Below are 22,487 nucleotides of genomic sequence, written 5' to 3'. Positions count from 1 at the left end.
TCATAAGCATTTTTTCTTCTTATGCTCATGAAAACTGCCTCAATGCACTGGAAGGCATATTAGAATCTCAGTCCAATATTAAGTTATTTTATAGTTCAAGGGAAATGTTGTCACTTTGTAGAACTGCAAGTTCAATAAACAAGCCATTTAAATGCCTATGATTAAATCTACCTTTAATTATGAATAAAAAAGTGCATAATTATTGATAATAAACAAAACATAGCACAAATACAGCAGCAATATAAAGTCATTTAATAGTGTGCTGGTGTTGTGCCATTGCATGTGGTCAGTACAGTCTGTATGCACTGTGGCATAGAGTCTATCAGAGTCTGGAATTCGGCAGAATGGCATAACTTTTCCACAGGAGAGTCAGTCAACTCACACTTAGTTGGTGGAACTGGAGAAAGCTGTATCAGGTGCCCTTGCAGAATATGTACTGTAAACAGGGTTCAGATCATGTGACTGAAAAGGCCATATGGGTAATATCAGCGTTCTTCTCCTCAAACCACTGGGGTAACGTTTTGTGAAAACGGGTAGTGTCAACTTGAAAGACATTGCCCTCTGAAGAAAATAAATATTTAACATGGAGTGATGCTGACCATTCAGTGCCATGACAGTACTCAGAGTACACCAGTATGCAAACACAAAATTACCAGAGCCCTTTACTGTTGGAGCACGACTATCTTTCCATGTTTTGTTCACTATTTGCGCTCTCTAAAATAGAAACACTTCCACCAATTGCTTTTATGAGGGTCAGAATTGCTCACCAAAAGTATAATCATGCCAAGCGATTAGGACAGTCCAAAGCCTACAATGCCCCCATGGGGATATCGATGGTAATGCAGGTTGAAATAATTGCCCACACAAAACACAGACACACACAAACTCACACAAACACCCACACACGCACGCACACATACAAACACACACATATAAACACGTACACACACACACACACACACACATACATACATACATACATACAAACACGTACACACACATGCACAAACACACACATATACACACATACAAACATACACACACACATACACACACACACACACACTCACCCACACACACACACAACTCACAAATATACGCACTGTAGGACAAGCAAGGATTAATTAAAAATATGTTTATTTTCTGTATCCAGTGTTTCCAAAAGCCAATGCCCTTGTTAAAATGTTCAGCACTCTGAAAACTGAACAATACTGAACAAGTGTTATTGCATGCTCCCTCACTTAACCTACATACAAAACATATTTTATGTGATTAAATTTAATAATTATTGTTCAAAATGGGATTTATTAAGTAAATTGCCGAATTCATTGGTAGATCAGTCTACAGTAAACTGGTGGAATCTACCAATAAGTCGAAACAAGCTCTCTATCAGGTTTTAAGATTAAACAATTGAATTCAATACAAAGAAGTCACTTAGATTAATGAATTGAAAGCATACATTCTTTATTGAATTCAGGCGCACTACTTCTAAATGACAGAACAGAAGACATTATACAAAACCATAAACAATTGATTTGATAATACCAGAAAAGAGAGAGAGAGACAGACAAGACAGATCTTGTCAAAGTGTTACCCACTTCTAGTTTAAGCGCCACAGGATGAAAGGAAACCAGCTAAAAACACACAACAAAGGAACCACCATCAAAATAAAAAGAGAAAAACGCCGTCTCCATAGGCTCAGAAACCAACCGCAACACAACACAACTTTTTCCTGTGGCCATCTTAAATACCTCACCCAGCATGGCTTGAGGATGTTTGCCCCGATTGGGTGATGCCAAGTTAAGGTGTAGGAGAGAAGGGAAGGGGGGTCAGACTCATTCATGACAAGGACTGGCCTACCTAAAGATTGCATTCAAACTTAAAGGGAAATGTTAGGCATGTAGTCTTGCAGGGTCTCACACGTGCACACACACAGACACACACACGTGCACACACACACAAACATACTCACACATATACACACGTACACACACACACATATACACACGTGCACGCACACACACACACATACACAAACACACACACATACACACACATATGCACATGTGCACGCACACACACACACACAAACATACACACACATATACACATGTGCACACACACACACATACAAACGTGCACACACACACATACATACACACATACACACACCTATACAAACGTGCAAACACACACACACACATATACATACATACACACACATAAACACACGTGCACACACACACACATACACACACACATATATACACACGTGCACATACACACACACACACACAAACACACACATATACACATGTCCACACACACACACACACACACACATATACACACAAGCACACACACACACACATGCACACACGCACACACACATATACACACGTGCACACACACATTCACACACACACATACATACACACACCTATAGAAACGTGCACACACATACATACACACACATATACACACGTGTACACAGACACACACACGCACACACCCAAACACACACATATACACATGTGCACATACACACACACACACACACACACACATACGTGCACACACACACAAACACACACATATACACATGTCCACACACACACACACACATATACAGATGTGCACACACACACACATGCACACACGCACACACACATATACACACGTGCATATACACATATACACATATGCACACACACACATGCACACACGCACAAACACACATATATACACACACACACATACATACACACACCTATAGAAACATGCACACACATACATACACACACGTGTACACACACACACACATACACACACACATATATACACACGTGCACACACACACACACACACACGTGCACACACACACAAACACACACATATACACATGCACACACACATATATACACACGTGCACACACACATTCACACACACACACACATACATACACACACCTATAGAAACGTACACACACATACACACGTGCACACACACACACACACATACACACGTGCACACACACACACACACATACACACATATACACACGCACACACACATATATACACACGTGCACACACACATTCACACACACACATACATACACACACCTATAGAAACGTGCACACACATACACACGTGCACACACACACACACATAAATACACACACATATACACACGTGTACACACACACACACACGCACACACACACCCAAACACACACATATACACATGTGCACATACACACACACACACACACACACAGACGTGCACACACACGAACAAACACACACATATACACATGTGCACACATACACATACATATACACACATATACACACGTGCACACACACACACATGTGCACACACACATACATACACACACACACACACACACACACACACACATATACACGCAGAAATCCCCACCTCACGCTCCTCATGTTGCTAAACTCCTCTAACCCCATCTGCTGTCTTCGAAATGCCTTTCGTTTCCATCTTGTTTTTGCAAATCACACTGAGGTGCACTCGATCATGTCCAAGTAAATCCCAAATAGGTTAACTGGCTATCATACTTGGTTTGGTGCCGGTGCTTTGAAGCTGTGGTGCCTCTGTTCTAATAAACCTCTCCATGTTACTTAGCTAGCTAGCCTGCAAATGGCAAAAAGACTGCAGACTGAGGTAATGAGATTAGAACAGGCTGAGTTATAACATTGGGTTATACAATGGGTTAGCCTACAAACTAAATTCCTCATAAGTTTAAATTGTGCCATGGGCTTTAAAACATAGTTTCTCAGCTAAACAAATAAATAAATAAAATTTTACTCCCTCTGGCCTCTAGATTTTCCTAACAGTAGGCTAGTGCAAAAGGGACAGACAGTTCAAAATTGAGAGCCTCTCAAAACAACTTGTGAATTCATTTTCACAGTAATGTGAAGTTTATTTCTTATTTTAGCACTTTTTCTGTATTGCCTGTTCATTAGTTAAATCATGTGAGTGAGTCTGCTGTGAGTTTGTGTCTATTTAACAGAGAGAGAGAGAGAAAGAGAGGGAGACAGAAAGAGAGAGAGAAAGAGAGAGAGAGAGAGAAGGGGGAGGGAACAGAGAGAGAGGAGACAGTGATCTGATGAGAGAATTAATGGCTCACTTAAACAACATGAAATGGTCCATCACACATTGAAACAGAATGTTGTGCAGATTACTGAACATAATAAAATTGATAGGGGAGTGTCCAGAAGAACCAAATGATGCCTAATGAGTCCACATTTACACCGAAGTACAGCTAACTGCTCAAGAGTAACCAAGCGTAACCAAACTCAAGAGTACAACTGTGAGTCACACACACATGCGCACACACACACACACGTACATGCACCCACAAATGTTACCACATCATAAACACCAGCTCAAATGAGTCATTCAGAGAACTGGCAGTGTGATAATATCTTTGGTTGTTTGAGAAAATATCTATGAAAACTGAACAATTATAATTAGGTCTGCCCATAACTATTTTGGAAATTATGTACAGTACAAAATGCTTAAATATAGTTAAAATTGTGTATGCTGTATTATACATACACAGTCGCTAAATGTTGCATATGAGCAGGTCAAGGCTGTAGTTAAAAGAGTTAACATGGTGAATAAAAGCACCAGACTCCCAGGACTCTTGTGCAAGCTTGAACTTAAACCTGCAGTCACGCCCTTGCCACAGTTGCATTTCCTTCCCTTCACTCGGGTCATGACAGCACAGACCCAGCTAAGAACAGGAAGGACACTGACCGTTTGTGTTCCTTTCAGATACACACTCCAAAACAGAAGCGTCGCCTTCAGATCCAGCAGCAATGAGGCTGGCTTTGGTCCTCTCCTTCCTCTCAGGTAAACATGCACATCTCTGTTTTACTGTCATTCTGATTGGCTGATGCAATCCATTATTATAAAACAGGAGCGTGGTGGACTGAATAGTGTTAGTTTCCGTTGTACCAGGGTTTTAATCAACCGCTGAGTTTTATCCACGCAATGAATGCTGAGCAGAAATGTGGAAACTTAAAGAAAACGTGGTTAACCTCATATGGGTTATGTATATGACTGTCTATGGTATATCTATGGTAAGCTCTTATACATGTTTATATAAGCTGTAAATGTTCTGTAATAGCTGTATTAAGCGATGTGCTGAATATAAGCTGAATTATGCTATTCCTGGGTTGGGCATAATTCATGGAGAACACATTCATAACATTAGTGTTAAATTAATGTTGTTATAGAATATGTGCATAGTGTCTATGGTGGAGTATTAATCTGAAATGTTTTTCTGTACCATTGTACTGAGGAGCCTTACTATAGTGATCAAATGGCTACACTACACTTATGCATTATCATAAAACATTTCTTCTGTGCTTTTTTAGGAGCCTACTCTGCTGTTGTCTGGGGTCCAGGGGAGGTGAGGGTCTTGGTGGGTGACAGCGTGACTGTCCCCTGTAGATATACAGATTATGATGAGAATCAGAAATACTGGTGCAAAGAAAATATATTTCGGCCTTGTAGCGATTTAGTGAAGACTGATGGCACCACCAATGACAAAAGAATGTCGATTAGAGATAATCAAACAGAGAGAGTGTTCTCTGTAACGATGAAGGATCTGAGAGAGGAGGACGATGGATGGTATCAGTGTGGAATATCAATACCAATATGGTTCGACGAAATGAGTCCATCAGTGTACATCAGTGTCAAAAAAGGTATTTTTCATGAATCCCTGTCATAGTGCTAATTATGACAGGAAATTACTTTTGAGTTGTTCATATTGTCAAGAAATCCAAACCAAAATATCATTAGCAAATAGAGATAAGTGAGAAAACATGTATATGGATATGAATCAGATAAATACTCCAATACTGAGTAATATGTTTCAGGTGATGGGCACAGCACAGTAAACTGTGTTAAATCAGCCCTGGCAGAGTGCATACGGTCCCTGTTGGACTCATTATGTGCTCTATTAGAGTATAATTAACACTGGGCATTTTACTGTGTGGGACTGGTTTACAACATGAGGGAAAAGACAGCCGTTCTAAAGAAGCATTTCAGACTATAGCAAACGGAGCTAATTTATTCACGCTATGGTAATCAAGTGTTTTTCTTTTCACACATTTTTTAAATTCCTCTAGCTGCGACCATACCAGATCTCTGGGGCCCGGTGAATGTAATTGGGCAAGCATCCAGCAGTGAAACAATCAGATGTCAGTATACTGCAGATTACACCGATAGTGTTAAATACTGGTGTAAAAAAGCTGGTGAGGACGGATGCAGCCCTGTGGTGAACACTGAAAATAAAGAGAGAGAAGACAGAACCCAGATCAGAGATGACCCTTCCAAAAGACAGTTCCTGATCACCATCAGTAACCTCACTGCACAGGACACTGGCGTGTACTATTGTGGAGCGAGGGGACATTCCTCCCTCGGTGGCAATCGGGTTCCGGTGCACCTGAATGTTAAAGCAGGTAAGGGTGCTCACACTGCATCATGGGTACCTGGAAGGATGCTTTAAGTGAAATCTGTTGAAATATATGACTTAGGTGTATTAACTGTCTTAACTACTACTTGTATTTTTTCCATAGACTGCGTTGTTGCTGTTCTCGTTGTTAGTGTTAATCAGTTTAACCTTCGGGGTCCAAGTTGAACTATGCGGTTGTTCCCTGCACTTGGACCGGTATTCTCTCTAGTGGTTTCGTCATACTTGTTCCTGGTTATGGTTATACACTTTGTTGTTTGTCGCTCTGGATAAGAGCGTCTGCCAAATGCCTGTAATGTAATGTAATGTAATATATCTAATTTCATGTATTACTGATTATGATACTTTAAGAACCACAAATCTTAAAGTTCACTTTTTTGAAAATCATTGAAACTTTTTAATGCATATCATTTTGTTTAAAAAATATATATAGACCATTCTGAAATGTCAACCACATCCAAGACTCCAGTAGAATCAATTCCTGCATCCACAGTAGGAAAACCAGAAAAGGGGAATTGGAACTCAACAAAAAAACAAGAAGGACCAACAACAGCAAAGAATCCTCCGTAAGTAAACCATAATCACAAAACAAAAAATGCAAAAATAAGTTGAGCGTTAAACAATGCAGATTATTTTAAAAGGTTACTACAGGAAAATGATACTGTCATGACCAGGGTGACACAATAAAAATAACATCAGATTATACATCAACGTCAGCAAAGAATTCTCAAAATAATTTAACAAATGTTTTCTTCAAATCTGTGATAAATTTAAAAATCAACATAACCAGCAGCACAGAAGGATGACCCCAAACAAAGCTCTCTCCATTTATGACTGCTGCACATGAACATGCTGACATGACAGAGCGTGTCTCTGTCAGAGAGTCTGTCTCTCTGGAGGAAAAGTGCCTCACTCTCATTGGTTGCCTGGTATTTCCTCCCTGATAGGGATTCTTCATCCCCGCTGCCCACTCTCGCCATTTCCGCCGGAGCTCTTCTGCTGCTCTGCTGTGCGGCCGCTGGCGTCGCACGGAAGATCAAACGTGAGTTAATCCTCATCGGACAGCAGCTGTCTATTTTCAACATGAAAAGCACCCGTGACTTCTTCCTCTTTTTGGCGGCAGTGCTGTTTTTGACTTCTCTTAGAAGCATGCGTGTGGTGTGTGACGGCCACTCCAATACTTTCACTTTGTTGTCTTCAAGCCATTTTGTTACAAATTTGGAGGCATGCTTAGGATCATTCAGTTAGAAGACCCAGTTGCAACCGAGTTCTAACTTTCTAGCAGATGTCTTGAGGTGTTGCTTCCGTATTTCCAGATTATCCTCATTCCTCATGAAGCTATCTATTTTCTGAAGTGCACCAGTCCTTTTTCCAGCCAAACACCCCCGCAACATGATGCTGCCACCCCCATGCTTCAGAGTTGGGATGGTGTTCTTGGATTAACAGCCTCACCCTTTTTCCTCCATACATAGCGCTGACCATTATGGCCAAACAGTTCAATTTTTGTTTCATCTGACCAGAGAACACTTCTCCAAAATGCTAGGTCTTCATCCTGGTTATCAGCTGCAAACTTCATTCTGGCTTTTTTTATTCTGGTCTTGGAGTAGGGGCTTCTTCCTTTCACAACATGGTGATGTGGGAGTCTCTTAATGGTGGATGTAGATATATTTGTACCTGATGCCTCCAACTCCTCCACCAGTTACTTTGTTGTTGTCTTGGGGTTCAGTTGAACCAAAGTTTGTTCAGCCCTGGGAGTTCATTTCTGCCTCCTTCCTGAATGATGCAGTGTCTGTGTGGTCCCAAGATTTTTATATTTGTATACAATTGTTTGTACAGAAGCTCGTGGTACCTGGACTTGTGGAGGTCCACTTTTTTTTGTTTTTTTTTCTGAGGCCTTGGCTGAGTTGCTTGGATTTTTTCATGGTGTCAAGGGCAAAAAGGCAGTGGCTCTGAAGGAAGGGACTTAAATACAGCCACAGATACCAATTAACTCCCAATTAACTCAATTATGACAATTGACCAATCAGAAGCTTCTAAAAAGTCATTACATCAATTTCTGGAATCTTCCAGACTGTTTAAAGAGACAGTCAACTTGGTGTATGTAAACTTTTGACCCACTGTAATTCTGATATAAGGAATTAAAGCTGAAATAAATCAGTATCTAATCAATTGTTTTAAAATGACCTCTGATATGAACAAAGTAGATGCCCTAATTGATTTGCCATAAGAAATGTATGGTAACATGAAATGTGTCGAGTTGTGAAAAACTGAGTCTGAATATCTTTAGCCCAGATGCAAACTTTTGGCCTCAATTGTAGCTTGTGTGGTAACTTGATTGTCTGGAGGGACACAAAAACGTTTACTGGACATCTGATGATGTCCTTTTCGGGGAGGTATATCTAAATGTTTTAAAATGACTACGCATTTAGAATTTCTTCTTTTATATTTGCTACGCATTTACAGATACTGTCCAGAGCCAAAATTAGTGAACAACAGAATTTCAAAGAGGAAGTGGTTAACCATATCTTGATTAATTTCTCTTCCTCAGAATAAAAACTGCAACTGTCATGTCGGCCTGTTTCTGTAAAGAACCAAGCTCTGAAAATCTTCACAGGCCCTTATAATGGTACAGAATGAGAGTGGATATAGTGTATATACCACAGACTTACCACATATTTAACTCTGTTCCTCCTCCCTTCAGTTGTCTTAACCAAAGTAAGTTAAGAAACCTCTTTGGTGACAAGAGTTTCAAGGACTGTTTTTCAGCACAGATAAGGCTCGGTATTTACCTATTTAAAGACATTTTTACAGGGATTTTGTTTCCACGCATCAACAAAGTTGTTCCTGTTTACTGAGTTTATGTGATTAGTCTCTGCCAAAGTCCAGCTCTCCTTAGTTACGGTTGCTAAATAATTCCGTCAAGTTTTCACTTTAGAAGGCAAGCTTCCATAGAAAACTCACTGAGAGGACCCATCAGTCATATTCACTTTTATTATGTATGGAGTTTATCCAATTGAACACAGAAAACCCCCATGTTAATCAAGTGGCTTCCGGATACATTACAGTGCACTGCACTTAATTCATTTCAAAGGTAGTCTTGAAAAAACAGCTTTATTTTCCTGAGTAGCCGAACGGAGGCTGCGTACTGTACTGTACTTATATATACATATTAATATTCACTAAAAATTATGAACCTGGAGCACACAATATCAATTATAACAGTACATCACATGGTCACAGTATAATGATATCATGGTCACTTGGCCACATTAATTAATAATGACAACAAAAATAGAAATTTCAGTGTTCTATATGGAGCTAAGTCTCTGGTGAGACTACAAAATCTGTGGTTATATTGTTAGAGAGCTTCTTCAAACAATACGACTTATAGCTATTTGTACAGAAACAGTATTTGTGGAATTAAGGGGTACCACTGCTGCTTAGTGTGTACAAACCTGCAATCACATGACTCTGACTCCCATTTCGTTTCAGGTAAAAAAAAAAGACCAGCTGTGGAAGACAAAAATGAAAAGGTACTTTGGTCTTTGAATGAGATGGTCTTTGAAATTCACAAGTGATGTTTCATCCCCTTTACAATGTTCATGAATTGTTCATAGGAAATGAAATGTGTGTTATCTTTTCTACTTTACATTCATTAGCGAGAGTTGTGGTTATGTAGCTTTTATGAAGTCTATATGCATTCATATCCATGACATAAGGATCCCATAGCTATGATGGTAAAGTTCATAAAGGCTTTATGAACCTACAGTAAAGTGTTGCATTATTTCCTCCCCATTGTAGCCCCCAGGAGTCGCTGAAGCGACCTATGCTGAAGTTCTGACCAATGACAGCACACAGGAGCCGAGTGACGTGGTTTACTCCTATGTGAATCCACACCAGTGCTCACAGAGCCCTCCCCCACAGGACCAAGTTCTGTACTCTACTATTAACTCCTGAAAGCCCCATTTTTAGACATTTTAGACAACACTGCCAGACAGCTACTCCACACTCACCAGAATTGCCTCATGCTGAGATTTTATTTTGTTTCTTATTCAAACCTGGGTCAAATTTTATATGGCCACCTGCTAACATTCGAAAACAGTTGTTCAGTTGTTCCCTGAGAATTTTTACCAAAATGTGTCCCTCATCAAAACGTGTAATTACATAACCCTTATAATTATATGAAAATGTCATTTAATGGAAATTCGAATTATATGAAAATAAGATTCATTTGCCTTTTAAATTGTCAATGGTGTGTAGGAGTTTCACTGCTGGCTAAAGGATTAAAGTATTTGACCCTGGTGTGCTTGCTGTGAGAGTACTGCATTATAAAAGTCTACAGCACTTTCTGTGTAAAAACAGTTTGAGCAGTGTAATACCATTTCAGCTTTGCATGCAAGCCAATTGCTGCAACATTGGTACATGGAAAGGGTATGACACCTGTGCTCCATCCATCCATCCATCCATCCATCCATCATCTAGATCCTCAGGGTCGCGGGGGGTGCTGGAGCCTATTCCAGGATGCACTGGGCGAGATGCAGGAATACACCCTGGACAGTTTGCCAGTCCACTGCTGGGCAACCTGTATACCAGTTTAATGGAATTCAGAAATAAGGGTGTGGAGGGCTGGTGTGGTTAGGGCGCTATATGCAGGTGGAGAGGGAGCGGTTTAGGTGGTTCAGCAACCACGGCTGTTTGCAATTACGACTGATTGGAAACTGTTTATATGTTCTGCCTGCAGTGAGACCGGGGCACTGAATGAGAGACGCACGCGGGGGTGACGTGCTGTGTAATCCCCTTCCTTACCGTGTGTGTGTGTGTGTGTGTGTGTGTGTGTGTGTGTGTGTGTGTGTGTGTGTGTGTGTACCGACGTCCATGTAACCAGCGCACAATAAAACCTGTGTGCGTCCCAGAACTGAGGATTGTGTGGTTTGTGGAGAGAAGGACTACAGATTGTGTTACAAAGGGGTATCCTAGTAGATTGTTAGTTTGCACGTTTTTCGTTGTTACTTGGTTTTGAATACAGCCATTTAACAGGAGTTCTTAATATTTGGAGAGAGCTGGTTTGGCAAATTGACAAAACATGTATAAATTAGAATATGAAACCCCCTCAGAGGTGGGCTGCTTTTATCTGACAGAACATTACAGTTGCATGAAGGATTGTAAATAACCATTTCCTCAATGTCCAAATTCCTTTTTTAAAAAGACACAGAAATCACAGGCTTTTTATTTATGAATGCAAGTTCAACAATACGACAACAACATTTCTTCAAGTGTATAACTGATGTATGCTGCTAGTCTAACTAATGTATTTGCGCTACTAGTACAAACTGATTGTGATTTGAATCTGGTGGGTAAACAGAAAAGGGGCCGGACATTTTGTCTTTCAGCATGCGTCCTCAGTGAAGTCACACATGAAATGCACTCAAAATGGAATACACGCATTTACTGTGCATTTCATCATAAAGCAGCATGGTGCGCATGAAAGCATTTTCCTCCCTACAAACACCTTGTGGGAAGAAGGCATGCTGTCAAAACACATTGACAACATCAAATACGTTATATACAAACAGTAGAATGCATATACTTTTTTCTGGCATCATTAAAAATGTTCAGGAGCTTATTAGTACTCACTGTATGTCTGCAGCATGCATAAACTGTGCAAGAGGATGCAGTGACTGCTGAGCATCAGATCTCATAATTTTTTTTTTTGTTGGGCGGGGGGGGGGGGGGGGGCGGGTAGTGTGTATGCAGGTTCCGTTTCTGCCAGTTAGGCCCTGAGTCAATTAGTTCCTCATCATGATAAACCAACTCTGGTACATACCAAGATAAAGTCCACATACCACAGTACATCATATGGGGACACTTAATCATGGACAAAATTATTCATGAGCTTGTCTGAATATATAGCTAAAATGTCAGACCACATGAATGGTGAACCTGTGCAGCATTATAATATAAAATACTGCTTTCATGTTGTTTTCATGCTGTCCACTAGCTCTCTCTACTGGGAAATCTGTTGAATGGGAATGAAAGTTACAGAATGGAAAGTAAACTGTTAATGACCTGTTTAAAAAAAGTATGTTTGTGTAAATTAATATCTGTACAGCTTAGCACAATTTATGCCTTTAATGACCCAACTAGTGTTTAATGTGCAAACATGAAATCTACAAATAATTAAACTTAAAAACGCAAATAAATACATTTTGATTCATTGATGGTCAAGTTAGGTCATGCTTTGTAGTCTGGAGACGGGAAGAAAAAATAAACGAGGAACATTTTTATACTTTTTAAGAAAAGAAATAGCCATCTTTTACTTTGGCTCTCAGTGTTCTGAGGTGCTCTGGTTTTAGCAGAACGATCGGCTTCCTGTCGACTTTTGGACATCGTATCTAGGGGATCAGATACTATATTTTAAATACTTTAACCTTTTAGACAGATGAGTAACTTGTACGACTTTTCTTCTTTCACGCGGCCATTTTTTGATAAAAATCCTCAGGGGTATGCAGGGTGTTTTCAATTTCACATGGTCCAGCCGTTTAAATTTAGAGCATTAAGACAACTTCTTTGTGAACAGCAAGAGGAAATATCATCACATGATCAGTTAAAAATAGTAAATAATAACACAGGACACAAATAATGAGACACAGGAATCTAATTGAGGAAGTCCACTGTTGTGCCTGTACAGTGTTGTGACACAGAGTACTGAGGAGCAGTCTGTAGTTTTCTGACTATGGATCCCGCTATCTTTATTCTGCTTCTCTTTTCAGGTAATTTAACCGCTAATTTCACAAATACCTGGAGCGATGGAACAGAAAGTATAACATTAATCTCCCATGTGCATTTTTTTTCCCCCACAGGTTGTCACTTATCAAGGGGACAGGACAGAGTAGACGCATTAGGAATGGTTTTGCTGCGATTGCCTTTTAATCCGTATTTCAATAATTATAAAAAGCTCCGCTGCAAATTTTACCAAAGTGTTTGTGTCATGGTACGGGTAGGGGGGACCCAAACACAGATAGAAAAAAACACAAACTCAAAAAGGGAAAATTAACAAAGATTTTACTTACATGACAGGGGACAAAAAAACAGGAAACCAAAAGGCCACACAGGGCACTACCAAAAACACAAAACAGAAAACTCAAAATTCAAAACACACACAGAGCAGAACACAGGTAGGACAGAAACCAGGCAGGAACTAACAGGCAGAACACACAGGTGGAAACTCAGTCACACACACAAGCAGGTCAAAGCACAGGCAGGCAGATACATGAAGGTCAAACAAACACAAACAGGTCAAAAACGCAGGCAGGTACAAACGGTCTGAAACATACGTCGGAAACAAACACAAGGAACCAGCACCCGAGTCAAGGGAACAAAGAACTTAAATAGACAGGGGGTAACAAGACACAGGTGAACTCAAAAACCAATCAAACCAGAAGGAGGGTATAACAAGACACAGGTGGGAACAATGATAGAATAACGAGACAAACACTAATACAATTAACAGGGGGGAGCAGGACACAAAACAGAAGTGCCGCCATCTGGCGGCCCAACAAGGGAAACACAGACAGGAAAACAGGACCATGACAGTTTGTCTCCTGTTTGTGGACAACAGAGGATATGCCGGTGACATTGTGGGGGGAGAAAACAGGCCCCAGCCTGGGCCAGAAATGCCGGGGTCGCTCTCTTCCACACTGTTGAATACTTCTTCAAAGTATGCACAATTCACAGAGTCTGATGTAACTGGGTTTATTGTAAGTAAATCAAAGATTACATACAAGAGCTTAAACTTGGTACTTCCCACTTGATTGCTTTGTTTTTTAGGCTCTATTCTTGACACCATTATCTCCCCACTCCCAGACACCATTATTTCCGAGCCCCCTCCTTTCTTTACTTTTAAAAAATAGGTACTCCCTTCTCCCATATAAATCTCCCTCCGCTTTCTGTTGCAAAACATGTATTCAGCTCCCCACCTTCCTGCTGGATTTGATCTCTTACAACACATTTGTGTGAAAGGCCTAGTTTGCATAGCAGAAGCTGTGTTTACATTACGTATAGGTTTTGCTGCATGTGTTTTGTATGTAGTGCTCACTTCAACAGATCATTAATATTTTGGCCAAGGTCGGGCCTTTGTTGGCTCTACACGCACTTCCTTTGTTAGTCGTATAATCCATCACGGTGGTGGTGGCTGGTGCTCTTAAATACATTTCTTTCCCATGTACATTGGGCTGGTGCTCTTGAATACATTTCTTTCCCATGTACATTGGGCTGGTGCTCTTGAATACATTTCTTTCCCACAACATCTATAAGGGAAGAATATCTCTAATCGAATACAGCGGATGTATGGATGTCACAATCTGGAATTTACAAAAGTCAGACGGTGGACTGTACCGATGTGCCATAACGGATTCACCCTATCACGTTTACAAGGACTTCATAGTTGTAATACCAGGTAAGGCCCGTATCGCTGAACAGTCTATGTTGATTATCACAATGCCATTCAAAGTGCTTCCACTTCCCTTCATTCGTCTGACACCCTTCTAGCTCCCCAAAACTCCATGCGTAACATAACGTAATGCATATGACATCACCAACTGGATCTCTTACCCAATGTATAGTGAACTCACAGCATAACCTATGTTATCAAACATAACATTTCTCCCCCCCCCCCGAAATAAACAGCGTGGCCAGATAGGCCATAACACCCCACTCGAACAGACCCATATAGCTATGTATATATGAACTGCTAGGCCTGGGGACTAAGCATGGTAGGACGTGACATAATCCCACAAGGTAATAGGCCCTGGTCCGCACCGATCTGGGCTCCAGCACCACAGGCTCCTGATGTGTTGTCGCATCCGGTACTGGAGTAGGAGGCGGGCCAGGGTCAGTGCCCATGGTGTGGAGAAATGGTGGTGAGGCTTGCGCTATAGCTGCATGCTCGGAAAGGGGAGCTGGGACTTTCTTCAGTCTACTAGCGTGCCATCGCGAGCCGTCACTGAGCAGGAATGTGGCGGGCCCCAGAAGGCGTCTGACCTGCATGGGCTGGGACCAGAACGAGGCCATCTTGTTGTGCCGTTGTGGCCGTCGGGCCCTGACCCAGTCAGAGACCTGGATTGAAGGTGGCCTTGCCCTGTGTGCTTTGTCAACCCTCTTCTTTATCCCCTGCTGCCGTGTGGCGATGGTCTCTCGGATCTGGGTTAGTGAGCCCCTGAGAGGCCTTCTCGCTGGTGCTCGGAGCCTGTGCAATGGCAATTCCAACTCTCGGCCGAGCATTAAAACTGCCGGTGACACTTGTGTGGTGGAGTGTGGGCTTGCTCTGTAATGTAGTATGGTCTGGTTAAGTGCCACTTCGAACGTGCAGCCTTGAGCCAGGTGCGCTCGGATTCCGTTCTTCAACGACGCATTGAAGCGTTCCACTCCACCGTTGGCCTGTGGGTTGTAAAATGCAGTTCGGATATGCCTGACACCCCAGCTGCAAAGAAAATCAGAGAACTCAGCGGATGTCAACTGGCGGAGCTAAGGCCAAAGGTCATGCACGTGTACCTGAAGACACCAGCATGCATCACAAATGCCGTCAGGTCCCGGCTGGCTGGATGAAGAGGCACCTGAAGGTAGCCCTGGCGCAAGTCCAACTTTGAGAAGACTGTCGAGCCATGGAAAAGAGTGGTGAGTTCTTCAGCTGTGGGCAGGGGGTGCCTGTCCGGGATGACAGCTTTGTTCACCTGGCGTAAATCCACACAGATCCGCAGTCCCCCCGTCTTTTTCTTTGCAACCACCAGGTTCAAGATCCACAGCGCAACATTTATCGACTCGATGATGCCCTCTTCCAGCAGGGAGGTGATCTCAGCGGCGGCACCATCGCGGAAGGTGAGGGGTAGGCGTCTGAGGGGCTGAATGACGGGCGCCATGGCAGGGTCAACTAGGGGCCGATGAGTGAATGTTGTCAAGCAGCCTAGGCTGTCAGACAGTGCCGGCCACTTCTGTTGCACTGTAGGTGAGACCTGCAGTATAGCCGTTCCACTCCCATCCCTTAGAGAGAAGCCTAGCCCTGTGAAGAGGTCCAGACCAAGGAGATTGGCTCCCCGCCGTGCCACATGAAAAATGAAGGAGGGTAGGTACCTTGTATCATAACGGACAGGCATTTGGAGGGTGCCCACTATCTCGATCTTGGAGTTGCCGTACCCACAGAGGCTTGCGAACGGTTGCCGTAGTGGCACATGGGAAAAGAATTTCCTGTATGTGCCCAAATTGACGAGTGATACTGCAGCACCAGTATCCAGGATGAGTGGCACACTAACCTCCCCTAGCTGCACTGTGCACGTTTTAAATGATGCCTGTGTAGAGACAACATTACTAATTTCAGTGCATTCAGAGCTGGATTGGGAGCGCCTGTGTTGTGGTGGCACATTGGTTGGGGCTGAGTGGCAGACTTTAGAAAAATGATTCAGCTAAGAACAATTATGGCAGATTTGTCCCCGGGCAGGACACTGTGGTGATCTAGATGAACAGGACTTAAATCCACAATTGCTGCAATTGCGCTTAGGGCCCACAGTGGGGCGCTGTCTGCCAATCTGTTGCACAGGCATGCCGATGTCAGTGTTTAGGGGAAGGACCTGCGATGACATCAGCAGCTGGTGATCGGTTTGCTGGAGTTGTTGTGCTAGCGCCGTTGCGTGGTGAGCAGGGCTAGCTAGCAAAGTAGAACATTCCAAAGCTGATTCCACTTGTAACGCAATTTTGATTGCATCACTCAATGTTAAATCATCCGGCTCCATTAACAGTCTTTCCCGAGTTTTGTCACATGACGTGCCTTCTATCAGTTGGTCTCTGATCATCTGATCATGCAACGCTCCATAGTGGCAAGCATGGGCAAGCTCACGCAGATCAGACATGAAAGCTTGTACTGACTCACCGGGTCGTTGCTGACGTCTTCTAAGTCTGTATTGCCGTACCAGGACTCGTTGTTTGCCAGCGAAATGCGTTTTCAGCAACGCGACTGCAGCATCGAACGTTGTAGCTGACCCCAGCGCTCCAAAAACTCTCTGGACAATTGATAAGGAGAGCAGTTTTTCGCTTGTCGGGGAGCTGTTCGTCGGAGAACCCTAGCGCATCAACGTAAGTATTAAAACTTGTCAGCCACCATGTCCATGGCACTGTGGGTTCCCCAGGCAGCGCAAGGAAAGGGTCGGGTGGGGGAAGGCTAAACCCAGCCATCTTCGTCGCCAAATGTTACATAGGAAAAGACTGCCATGCGTACACAGTTCGGTTTGTAAACACCACTTCCCTTCATTCGTCTGACACCCTCCTAGCTCCCCAAAACTCCATGCGTAACGTAACGTAATGCAAATGACATCACCAACTGGATCTCTTACCCAATGTATAGTGAACTCACAGCATAACCTATGTTATCAAACATAGCACTGTTGTCTCAGAAATGGTTGTTACAGGAGCCAACCACAGCGTTTCCGCTGATTTGGTTTCCTCAGTCTTTCATTATTATGAGAGTTATCTACTTAAAAAATACTACTAGGGATTCATGTCCAAAATTGACATGGTACATAAAATATGTCTTTAAAATGTGTGAAAATCTATATATTTCCTTTTCAAATGTTTGAGAAAACGTAATGTCAACCTCAACCTGCATTGATTCAGTATATATCCAGTTGAAAGTAAAAAAAAAAAGTAGTGTAAGTCGCTCTGGATAAGAGCATCTGCTAAATGCCTGTAATGTAATGTAATTATCAGTAATAGAAGGAGGACAGTCCAGATAAAGAAAAACTGTTTGCTGTTTTTGATTGAAATAAATCAATAGGGCTTGCTTTGATTTTATTGTTTGTTGCTTTGAATATAATTGACAAATTATGTTGGCAATAAGGTGTATGTATGAACTCTTCCTTTTTCCCAAATAGTTTATTTTCAGATACCAGGTGTCCACACTTTCAGCAGTCAGAAACCTATCAATTTCACCTACTGTATCATTCTGCAATAGGCCTATATTCATTTAAAAATGTAAGGTCTTTCTAAATTTTACTCTTGAACATTGAATTTGAAATGACGCAATGAATATTAAGTTAAAGTGCAGAATCAACTTTAATATAAGGGTATTTAAATCCATATTGGGTGCTCCCTGTTTGAATTACAGCCCGTTTTATCCATAGTTCCCCCCATTTAGATGACCTAAAGAAATTGGACAGTTGACTGCTCAGCTGTTTCTTATCCAATTGTGTTTTGTTGCATCATAAGTTAACACAAGCTACAAAATCTAAGAAAAGGTCTAGAGTTGATTCTAGGTGTGGCATCTGCATTTGGAGTCTGTTGGTGTTATCTCTCAACATGAGCACTAAGGAAATGTCAATACCAGTGTAATCACCTTTAGGCTGAAAAATCTAAATTAATCAACCAAAGATATCTCCAAAACAGTGGATGTGTCAAAAACATCTTTTCAATTGTCAAACAGATCAAGAACACTCATACACTACCATAAAGAGAAGACTACACTTGCATAACCTCAGAGTGTTCACCCCAAGATGAAAAGCACCAGTAAGCCTCGAGAACAGAACAGAGCTTAGAGCTTGCATTAAAAGTACTTAATATTTATAGATGAGATGAGTACTAACCTGTAGCAAAGTGATTAAAAGATGAATGTGTGGAGAAAAGGAAGGAAGAGACCCAAAGCATTCCACCTCATCTGTGAAACATGGTGGAGGTAGTGTTATGGCTTGGGCATGTGTGCCTGCTAGTGCAACTGACTCGATTGTCTTTACTGATGATGTGACTGCTGACAGTAGTCACAGGATAAATTCTGAAGTGCGCATAAACATCTTATCTGCTCAGGTCCAACCGAATGCCATTTAATTGGATGCCACTTCACCTTGCACCTTGCACTCAACAAGGCCAAAACCACTGCTAAAGCAACCAAGGAGTTTTTCAGGGCCGAAGAGTAGAATGTTTTTGACAGGCCTGGCAGAGCATCACCAGGGACGATACCCAGCATCTGGTGATGTCTATGGCTTGCACAACCCCTAAAATGGGGGGACTACTCATAAAAAGGCTGTAATTCCTACGCAGATCACCCAATATGGATGTAAATGCCTTCAAATTGGAGCTGATGGTCTGCACATTAACCTCATCTTCACTGATTAATTTCCAATCCAATGTGGTGTACAGAGCCAAAACAACAGAAAAATCGTTCACTATCCAAATACTTAAGGACTGCACTGTAGCGTATGATGATTAAAAGCCCTGAAATGTGAATATGGGATATTAATTATTTATGGCCAGCATTTTGCTTTTTCACCTTTGTCTCCACCATTTGAAATGGGCAGTCATATTTTGACCAGCGCTCATTGCTGAAACTGCGGCTGTCGATTCTCATACATCTCACTGCATACTTGTCTGCACTCGATTACTGTATAATGTTGAGTGCTGACAAGTATGCGCTCTCCTCCAAAGTATGCAGTGCCTTATCACAGCACAGTTCACAAGTCGGGCTCACACAGACAGGGGGCACCGAGGGGAAACAGGCAGGCTTGCAGGTGCCTGATCCCTCCCTTTCCAGGGTGACACTACACCCAGTTATTATGTCTCTCTGTGGAGCTGCCAGCCTCAGTCAACATGCCCATCCGTGTGCTATAACAGTGCCTTTACAGGATGAGCCACCTCAGGGTGATTCACTTTCATTCACTTCAATTTCATTTGTGTACCACTTTATACAGAGAACTGTCACAAAGGCACTTTACAGAGTAGCAAGGCAAGAGACAGAGCAAAAAGAGCAAGCAGAGCAGACACCAGACCTGAACCCCCCAAATAGCTGTACATGAGGTAGAAAACTCCCAATGGGGAGAAAACCCTCAAAAGGTGACGAGAAAGAACTCCCCAATGGGAAGAAATCTCGAGAATAACCCGGCTATAGACGGGGAGCCTATACTCCACTGGCCAGCCTGGTGTAAAGTAGCAGTAGAATGGAATGTAGCAGAAATGCTACAAGAACTGTTAGATTTTGTCAGGACAGAGATATCTGAGATTAAAGTTGCAAACCCAGCATTGCAGTTTTTTTATTTTATTTACCTTTGTGCATCTCCAGCACATGTGGTCTACACAGTCAGGTGTGCAAACCATAATTCTTATAATGTAACATTACAAAACGTGTAATAAACAACAATGGCTGAAATTTGAACAGGATGTCACTAAAAGCAAAGATTTACTCTCTTTAAGATAGGAGGAAGGTGCCAATTGTTTGCGCTCAGATTGCATGGTAATATCTCTCTTCCAAGATTTCACCAGATTCTCTCAAGATTAAAGGTGTATTAAAGATACGTGACTCATGCTGTGGCGGTGTGTTTGTCTGACTTTCCCTCAGGCTACAGCTTGTTCCTGGTAGCAGCTCATGAGTTTGGACACGCTTTGGGTCTGGACCACTCCACCGTCCAGGAGGCCCTCATGTTCCCCATGTACAGCTACGTGGAGAGGTTTTCCCTGCACCAAGATGACATTGAAGGCATCCGGTATCTCTATGGTCAGTTATGAACAGCGAAATAAAGCTAAATTCACATTTGTAATCACTGCATCGGAGCCGGAGATTGCATGTATTTGCAATGTCATTCATCTTCCCTCATTACATAAGAAAGAAATATGAATATTTGATTTGCAATTTCAAAATTGCAGCCATATTAACTTTGCAGAGTAGGTTTATTCAAATGTTTTTTTTTTTCAAGAACTCTATTGCTTTCAATTACCAGTAATGATTGTTACATCAACATATTCAGTTATGAACATTCTAATCACATATGTGTGATCTTACACCTTATAGGGTTAAGGCACATGCAGCGATGGTCCAAACTATATCTGAAAAACCCCCATTCTCACTTACAGGACCCAAACCTGGCCCTGACCCCGTTCCTCCTACCCGTGCTGCAACTGACCCCACCCCCACCGAGAAGACCACTCCCCAGACCACAACCACTACTACACCTGCTCCTGTGGACCCCTCTCTGGATGCTTGTCGTGTGGACAAATTTGACACCGTCACTCTGATCCAGCAGGAGCTGCACTTGTTCAAGGACGGGTAAGCTAGCAGCGGGAAAGGAGAACTGAAAGGGCTCTGCATCGTACCAACACACTTGAGTGATCTGTACCCCACGAATAGGAGCCTGCCATTTCACAATTTGGCATGGGAAGGTCTTCAAAAGGCCATTGGTATAACTAAGGAAGGACTGTTGCAGGTGGAATTATTGTCTTAAGTTTGTCATAAGTCACTGTTAGTGAGCATTTTCTACCATGTACACAGATATCCCTTTTAACCAGTCTAGTTTATAGACCCTGAGACTCTGAAATTGCTTTAAAATGTCAAAACTTGACAACCTGCAGCAGAGATTTTAGAATTAGAACTTCTGGGCCAATGTATCCTCAATTGGCCCAAAAGCTCTAATAGCAGAAACTGTTTTTAGCTTCTTGTTCAACACCTATAATGTCCCCTATGATCCAAATCTAAAATACAGTCTGAAATCTGTTGTGGTCTGGAGTCCAGGGGTGAAGCACTGTGTGTGAACTAAGGTGTTAAATGGCTCTTGGAAAAACTCTTGATTGAGAGGTTGATTGATTGAATTATTAGAGAAGAAGATGGATGATGGGTGTTTCCCAGCGCTGGTGATGGTAATCTTCTCTAACATTGGGCTGTCACCTCGTCCTGTGCAGCCAGTACTGGAAGGAGTCGTAGAAGAATGGGATCATGGGTCCTTACCGCACCTCGGAGACCTGGCCTGCCCTCCCCTCCACCATCGACTCCGCCTTCGAGGATCTGCTCACTAAGAAACTCTACTTCTTCTCAGGTATGAATGTCTCCACGGCAACAGCGCTGCATCCTGCCCTTTGACCTCTGCTGTGTTTCAGAACATTTAATTCTGACTGAAGTTGTCATCAGCTGAGGGGATGATTTTCTTCTTGTATATCACGAGCAAGATATA

At 42.2% G+C, this 22,487-nt stretch overlaps 1 protein-coding gene and 1 pseudogene across 6 annotated transcripts in view; both read left to right on the top strand.

Moving 5' to 3' along the window:
* Positions 1-11,434, top strand: part of LOC118208715 (CMRF35-like molecule 8) — a 116,672-nt gene extending 105,238 nt beyond the window's left edge. For 4 of the 6 annotated variants that reach the window (XM_035383640.1, XM_035383639.1, XM_035383638.1 and 1 more), the window contains exons 4-8: positions 6,176-6,508; positions 6,953-7,085; positions 7,467-7,561; positions 10,012-10,052; positions 10,321-11,434. In XM_035383640.1, coding sequence (XP_035239531.1) covers positions 6,176-6,508; positions 6,953-7,085; positions 7,467-7,561; positions 10,012-10,052; positions 10,321-10,476 — 758 coding nt within the window. In that variant the 3' untranslated portion in view covers positions 10,477-11,434. Of the gene's footprint in view, positions 1-4,644; positions 4,893-5,419; positions 5,750-6,175; positions 6,509-6,952; positions 7,086-7,466; positions 7,562-10,011; positions 10,053-10,320 lie in introns of those variants that run through there. The other 2 variants (XM_035383642.1, XM_035383643.1) reach the window with 2 other exon arrangements.
* LOC118208713 overlaps positions 1-22,487 on the top strand; it is a 195,067-nt pseudogene that overhangs the window by 119,962 nt on the left and 52,618 nt on the right.

This window comes from Anguilla anguilla, chromosome 11, assembly GCF_013347855.1.
Source record: "Anguilla anguilla isolate fAngAng1 chromosome 11, fAngAng1.pri, whole genome shotgun sequence".
NCBI classification, from domain to species: Eukaryota; Metazoa; Chordata; class Actinopteri; order Anguilliformes; family Anguillidae; genus Anguilla; species Anguilla anguilla.
This window is presented reverse-complemented; position numbering and strand designations above follow the sequence as displayed.